The sequence below is a fragment of the Alligator sinensis genome, unplaced genomic scaffold (genome assembly GCF_000455745.1).
Source record: "Alligator sinensis unplaced genomic scaffold, ASM45574v1 scaffold366_1, whole genome shotgun sequence".
Taxonomy (NCBI): Eukaryota; Metazoa; Chordata; order Crocodylia; family Alligatoridae; genus Alligator; species Alligator sinensis.
Window position 1 is genome coordinate 5,580,658 of NW_005841851.1, and position 7,999 is coordinate 5,588,656.

Here is a 7,999-nt window from a genome sequence, read left to right on the forward strand (position 1 = left end):
GGTGAGCATGTGCAAGTGTACTTGCACACGGCACCCCCTGCCTGACTGTCCTCTTCCCACTCCCCCCAGCCCCTTGCAGGCTGGAACTGATTGAGCTGATTGGTGTGTTGTATATTTTAGGTTCATTCTGGGTTGATTATGCTTTAGTGATCCTTTAGCACCACAGGTGTGGTAACACTGCCTCCTCACACCTGGCCTCCTGGCATCTGCCCCCCTTTCCCAGTGTCTGCTCCCTTGCACCACTTGCCAGCCCCTGCACAATTTAGCCCCAGTGGTAGATCTAGCTCCAGCCCAAGCCCCCACAGTATAGAACTGCCAGCCCCCTGCCTGGCCAGGCAGAAGCAACTGCAATGGCAAGAGCTCCAGCGCCAGGATTAAAGCCAGAACTGGGTCTGGAGCCACTGCTACTTTCTGGCTGCACTGAGGCTATAGCCAGCATGTGCTCTGGGCCAGGGCCAGAGCAGGACCAGAGCGGCAAATAGGGGGGCAGGGAGAGGGCAGCAGACGTGGCATTGGGTAGGACAGCAGCTGCAGCTCTGACTCTGAGCTTGGGTCAGGGCTGGAGCTGGAGGTACAGAAGCTACCTGATTGCTCCTCCCTTCCCCCCACTCAAAAACCAAGATGAGGGGCTATTTTCCCCATCTTGAATGGGGAAAAAAACATCATCTTGGATTCAGGTAAATATGGTAACTCTTGATTTAGGTGGAGTTAAAGTTGTCACTCAGCTACCACATTTCACTCAGTATTGCTGTTTGATACCTTCTTGTCACTATTCCTCTTGTACTGAGGCTCTCAAGTGCTCATGTGGGGCTCATCTTAGCCTTGTTACCATCAGATACTGCATTTCATAACTTAAAAGCGCATATACAATGTTCTTTGCAATGATGTTACTTTTTTTTTGTAGTTTTAAATTTGCCAAAATGCACCTGATACACAAGGGGAATAAAAGAGGGAGGTGGAACAGTACACTGACTTGTGCAATCCAGAGATGTTTTGACGCTTCTTTTGTTTTCTCTGTTCCTCAGCTTCTAACTGCAACTGTCGGACAAGATCCTTTGCCTTGATCTCCTTCCGACCCAGTGGGATTATCTACATGATGAAGAGAAAGTACGTAAGTATGGGCTAAAAGTCTACTTTGTCAGGACTATTTGAACTAATTTATAAGAGGCAGAGGGGGAAAAAAATGAAATTATAGCTTCATGTTTAATTAAAAATTTCTTCCGACCAATTTCAAACACATTCCTTGGAACTAGACAAGAGTGGATCTTGTGAAACATCCAAGCATATTTTATTCTCCTGAAAAAACATTCCCACTGCTCTAGCATGCTTATAGACTGCCTTCCAGGATTCTTGTTTGTGCTGCCACACCACAGGGTCATTCATATTAATTATGGCATGTACTTTATGTTGTGTGTATCTTGGAATTGTTTAAACAAGGGACACAGTTAGGAATAAAGTGTGTGGCCAAGACTGTTCTCTCTGAGCCATGGTATTGCCTAAGGACTTTTCTATTGCCTCAGACTATTTAAGAAAGAGGCAAGTGTAGAAGTCTTCTTGTACCTTTGCTGAAGCTGATGTATGAAAAAAATTCCTTGTTAGTTGGAAATGGAATTCAGTCCGGCACTATCAGAGACTGAAAAAAGCCTTATTAAACTCAGCTGTATCCCAGGGTTTGACACAGGTGAAGGCATGAGCTAGGTTTCTGGATGTTCCAAGTCTCACTAAACCTGTAACTCACATTTCGGGGTTCCCAATTTACACTTAGAAAATGTGGAAGGTGTCAGTGCACTGTAAGTTTCATCAGTCTCTCAGTGTAGAGGTGACATGACAAATTAACCCCTCTCCCTGTGCAAACATTGACTACTAATAATAGCGAGAGATGCACAAAGTTCAGTCTTTCCCAAGAGCTGAAAGACCAAGAATAGCCATTTTAAAAGGCACTGATTGACAAACCTTTTTTCCAGCATTAGACTGTTTTGCCAGAATGCTGGTTTGCCCACATTTAGCAAGACAGAACTAAAAACCAGAGAAAAAACGAACCAGATCTTTCCATTGCAATTTTCACTACATACTATAGCACTCAAAGGACGTAATGTTATTATTTAATTGTTTTTTTTAAGAAGAACTTATTTCAAGACCATTAAGAGTCTAGCTCTACATTCAAACTCTCTGTAGAGAGTTGTACCTCCAGATTAGCTGACTGGACATTGCAACATCCTGGAAAAGGAGCATAATTTTTTAAATTCTAGCCCAAGTAACAAAATAGGTGATATTCTGCTAGAGCTTTTAAAGGGTATGACTGCTTGCACTGAATAGTTTCCTATTACTTGTTATTCAAGAAGTATCAACTTCCCCAGTTCTATTCAGTCTGGGAATCTAACCTGAATGACTGTGCTCACATTCAACTGCAGGTCTCTAGGGATGAAGGCTTCCTGTGCAATGACTGGCTTGGTATCCAATTTAAAAACAAACTGATTGGTCATTCCAAAGATTGGTGTAAACAATTTCCTTAACCCATCTCCTTGTTACTGTCATGTGTTGAGTGATGAGAACAACTAATGCTTCCCTACAGAAGTCACGCTTGGTCGATTCCTGTATGAACTCCTGTCCCTACTGCCCTGAACATGAGGTATGGTCCCTGCTCAGTTGAGAACATGAATGGAGAAGTGCCAAACAACACAAACAGCTCTGGAAGGTGGGATACAGCAACAGCTCAGAGCTGTTTTCTATCTTTACAATATTCAGGCTCCTTAATTCTTTCATTAGAACAACAAGGAATCTAACAGATTAAATGACATGCACCAACAAGGGAGATTTGCACACAAAGAGAGTTCCCCAATTTAAAAGTTAAAGCAGTGCTTTGTAACCTGGCTTGCAGGTTACATGGTAAACTTAGCTATGCCCGTGTCATATTACTGTGCTGCAAGTCATTTTATCACTGGAAAGCAGTCATGAAAACAGATACAGAGGAAAGACTGGATGTTATAACAGAGCCTGGATTGGTTGGATTACCTTGTAGACTGCTGCTGATCGCTCCACATACATTCAAGTGAATGAACACCTTGTATACTGCACCACACTCCAGCTACATCCTAACATTTTATGGCTCTCCAGTGAACACTGAGATGGCAACAGCACAACAGAGGTGAAAGGACGAGCAGTGCAACTGTTTACAGGGAAACACCAAGACCTCTGTCACCCTAGGCAGAGGTGGACAGCAAGCAAGATCAGAATACTTTTTATGGAAAAGAAAGTTTTGGACTGCTTTCCCAACAAGAAGTTTAAGTTACCCTACGAGCAGGGGTGAAATTCTAAATGCACCTTAAATGAGGTCACCTGATCCATGCACACAATGGTAAGCATCAGTCTTCTGGGCCTGGGATAGGTAGGAACTGTCAGGGTGTGGAACGTCAGCACAGTCTCCGAATTCTATTCCTGGTTCCAGTTAAATTCTCTCTCATTTCTCCAAGTGTTTAAAACCACTTCCTCCCATTACTGTCCAGTTCCCAACGGAAAAGACGCTGCTATTTATCCTACCTTCAGGTCATTAGGTGGCTGAGCATCATAAAGCAGAGGCCCTTTGATCAGCTGCAGGTCATGTGTGGCAATGGTGGCTGCTGTTCGTTTTTCACATATGTCCTCATGGAGTTTGGTCTGGCAAAATTTAAAAACATTACCAAAACACACGAAGGACACCGAGTCTTACATTGTACCAACTTCCAGATAACTCTCCACTGAACTTAACAGTCCCTTAGTGTAAAAACATGTTCCCCTCAAACCAATGTTATGCTATTCCATTTGGTAAACCTCTGTTTTCCCTTGTTTTGGATAGGGCTGGAAGAAACTGCTGTCTTTAACTGTTAGCAAAATCACTGTTGTTCCTATGACAATGGAAATACTCACTAGCCATTTATAATGCAGAGAATGAAAGGGTAGTTCCATTTTTACAGTGATTCCATAAAAATAGGGATGACAAGAAATCCAACAGCTGTATTGCACATTATGTAAACTTCCTCATTACCTGCTGTCCACTATATCTAATGACTATTGAATGCAAGATGCAGTTGCTCTGGATAATGCCTAACTTGTACCATGGTGGGCAGAGAGCACTGTGCTGGGAAGAAGAACACAGGTAGGTCCAAACATCCTCTGGGCAACAGAGGCCTGGAACCTTGGACCCTTGCTTTCTGAGCCAGCGCCCTAATCACTTGCAGGGCAGCCTCCCTGCTCCTGCAACACCCACTACTTGCGGGTTTTAGTCTGGCTACAATTTAGGGACTTAGGCAGGGCTGGAGGCACACACCTGCCAGGCCACTGCACAGCTTACTACTCATGCTCAGTACTCATGTGAGCGCTTGCATTTCCAAGCTGCATATGGAATAGGATCACAAACTGCTTAACTGTCACAAGCAGTAGTTGGGTAAATGCTACTTGGGCACATGAAGTGAAAACATGACTCTGCCCCAAATGCATTTGTTAACGCCTAATCCTTTATGATGCCATGCATTTGTAGAAGTAAATTTAAATCTGTGAGACCAAAATTAAAGCATGTGAATAAACAGAAGACACTTTAGGTGATCTTTACTAACTAACCATTTCCCCATTAGGAAATAAACAGCACAGCCCAAATTAACTAAAGCTAGCACCTGCCATCTAGTGGACAAGATGATGAATATACTATTTTTTTTTAAATGGAAGCACACCACCTTCTAGTTTGAAGAGAGTGCAAAGGTTTAGTGTGCTTTAACTAGCTGAAAGCCAACAATTTTCTAGTTGAAAATTAGACTGGAAAACCATTTCATAAGCTGTGGAAAACTGACAGCCTAGAAACAAAAAGGAAAAACAGGAACTACACTTGATCTGAGCGAAAAGGTAATCCAAGAGGTCTCAGACATCTCTGATTTTAACATGATCCTGTACTTATTCATTTCTCATAAATAAGGTACAGACAAAGCTACAATGACCTTTTAACCAGGTAAGTATACAAAGACATTAAGTATACACCCTCCCCCTGTACTGAGTGAACTACTGTCATTTTTTATGCAGAAAGTTTCAAGTGATCTGATATAAGTTTTGTGATGCCACAAACTGGGAAGAAATCAGAGAGAAGAGCACACTAAATTTAAGCTTGCTGTGATTATAGTCACCTTATGCTGTCTGCAATAAGGTCCATAACCAAAACCAGACTGTTTCTGTTTATTTCAGCCTTATTTCAAATGATCACAGATGTTATTTACTTAGATTTTAAAAAGGCCTTTGACACTGCCACACCCAATTCTTATACATAAACTAAACAGTTGCAATGTAGATTATTACACAGTCCAGTGGGTGGAAAATTGGCTTATGGAACGCACCCTGAGAGTGGTGGTGGACAGGTCAGTTTCCACCTGGAGGAATGTGGGCAGCGGAGTCCCCCAAGGCTCTGTCCTGGGACCGGTACTGTTCAGTATCTTCATTAGTGACTTGGATGAGGGAGTAGAAAGCACCCTGTCCAAGCTGGCAGATGACCAAACTATGGGGTGAGGTAAACAAACTAGGAGGCAGGGAGCAAATCCAGGCAGATTTGGATAGGCTGGGGAAGTGGGTGGAACAGAATAGGATGCAGTGTAACAAAGATAAGTGCCATGTATTGCACCTGGGGAGGAAGAATCATCAACACTCCTATAACTTGGGAGGCACCACTCTATGTAGCACAAGTGGGGAAAGGGATCTTGGAGTTGTAGTTGACTCCAAGATGAACATGAGTCGTCAATGTGATGAAGTAATAAGTAAAGCTAACCGCACTCTTTCTTGCATAAGTAGGTGCATCACAAACAGGTCTAGGGAGGTGATACTTCCCCTCCATGCGGCACTGGTCAGGCCGCAGCTGGAGTACTGTGTCCAGTTTTGGGTGCTGCAGTTCAGGAGGGATGTAGCTAATCTGGAAAGGGTTCAGAGGAGGGCCACTCGTCTGGTTAAAGGCCTACAGGAAAAACCCTACGAGAACCGATTGAGGGACCTGAATCTCTTCAGTCTCCACAAGAGAAGGCTCAAAAGTGATCTTGTGGCTGTCTACAAACTCATCGGGAAGGGACAGCGGGAAATAGGGGATACAATGTTTACCAGGGCGCCCATCAGGGTAACTAGAAACAATGGCCACAGACAGAAGGAGAGCGAATTTATATTGGACATCAGGAAAAAATTCTTTACAGAGAGGATTGCCAAAATATGGAATATGCTTCCAAGGGAGTGGTGCTGTCCCCTTCCTTGGAGGTATTTAAGAGAAGATTGGACAAACACCTGGCTGGAGTCATCTGACCCCAGCACTCTTTCCTGCCCAGGGCAGGGGGTCAGACTTGATGATCTAACAGGTCCCTTCCAACCCTGAAATCTATGAAAGCTATGAAACGCATTCACTCAAAGTTCTAAAATAACCTCTCAAGAATTACCTGTGCAGAAAGAAATCTCTTCAAGGCATTTCCTGGCTTCAAGTTCATGCCCTTCACCACACAGCATACGATGAACGGCCGAACTTCTTTGATATTTGGACTCGCTTTAATTACCAATGGAGCTGGATTTTCAGAAATATGTAGAACCTTGATCAATAGTTTATTCACTTCTTCCAGTTCATCCTGCTCCCCATCACCACTATCCTTCTTCTGACGTCTCTCTCTCTTTTTTTTCCGGCCTTCCTCTTTATCCACATTGTCTTGCTTTCCCTTTCCTTTGCCACCTCCTCGGCCTCCAACCCGCAAATACTCCAGGATCGATTTTGTCTGGCAGCCATTAACCATTTTCTCCAGGCGCTTGTCTTTCAGTTTGTTCCCTTTGAAGTTGATCTCCTTTAACTTAGGACAGTCAGCAAGCTCAACAGGGATTTCAGTTAACTGGTTATTGGAAACATCCAGGGTCTGAGGGAGAAAAAAAAAAGTTTACAAAATTAGCTTTACCATTTTTAAAGGGTTGGGCGTATCATCCCAGCCCTGGGACAAGTTGGTAATGCAACTAATTAGAGGCCACATGAATGGGATGGTCTAAGTCAGCAGTTCTTAATGTTTTTAGACTCAAGGAAACCCCTTGGAAAATGCCAGCTCTTACTTTTCATTCATTTTTTGACTACCAAAAAAATATGAGAGCAATGCTTCTGTTGCAAACAATTCAAAGAGACCAGAACAGGTCAAACAGGAATTTGTAGCATTAAAAACAGTTTGATATATTTGGGCTTTATCTTGTGAGTCATGTTTCCACACCTAACAAGTGCTAACACTGTGTAGCAGCCTGTGGCACCCTTGAAAGGATCTCAAGGTACCCCAGGGTGCTACGGCCCCCGGGTTGAGAACCGCCGGCCTCAGCATTGAGGTGAATTGGACTGTATGAAACAAAATAAAACTGCCTGCATTTAAATCTGTTGTTTCATTCCAAAAGGAGAGAAATTAGTTACTTCAGCCCACATCCACCAAAGCAGTCCAGGCGCTCCACTTCATCAACACGTAACCTCTTCCCTCCCCCCGCTCCCTCTTATTGCAAAAAAATATTTCTGCCACAGAAGAGCAGCAACTCAGCTCCCACCCCAGGCAGAGCTGACAGTGGCACCGGTCGCTTCTTTGAAAGCTGCAGCTCGCAGAGCACTCAGGGACACAAAAAACATTCGGCCCACGAAGAAAGAGGAACCAGCGCCGGAGCTCCTGTAACCGTGGGTCCCCCGCGACTTGCGGCACAGGGAAGCGCTGACACCCACGGCCCGGTTTCTGTGCGCTCAGAGCAGTATCCCTTCACTCCCCTGCCCTTCCCGCTCCCAGTGGGGTCCCACCCCCACCCAGCCTCCCATACCCCGTGCGGACCTTCAGGGCGGGCAGGCCGGCGATGCCCGTGTCCAGCTCCTGCAGCCCGTTGTCAGCCGCCTCCAGCTGGCTGAGCAGGGGGAGGAGGCCGGAGGCGCCGGCGGGCAGCAGCCCCCCGGGCAGGGCGCGCAGGCAGTTCCCGGACAGCAGCAGCGTCTGCAGCTGCGGCGCCGCCCGCG

The 7,999-nt window shown here is 45.0% G+C and overlaps 1 protein-coding gene across 1 annotated transcript in view; it reads right to left on the bottom strand.

The window, feature by feature from the left end:
- LRRC47 (leucine rich repeat containing 47) overlaps positions 1–7,994 on the bottom strand; it is a gene marked incomplete at its 5' end in the record, with an annotated part of 16,013 nt that extends 8,019 nt beyond the window's left edge. Inside the window, 4 exons of the mRNA XM_006016253.2 lie at positions 974–1,089; positions 3,538–3,654; positions 6,429–6,890; positions 7,821–7,994. Of these exons, the coding sequence (XP_006016315.1) occupies positions 974–1,089; positions 3,538–3,654; positions 6,429–6,890; positions 7,821–7,994 (869 nt within the window). The remainder of the gene's footprint in view (positions 1–973; positions 1,090–3,537; positions 3,655–6,428; positions 6,891–7,820) is intronic.
- Between the last annotated feature and the right edge of the window lie 5 nt (positions 7,995–7,999).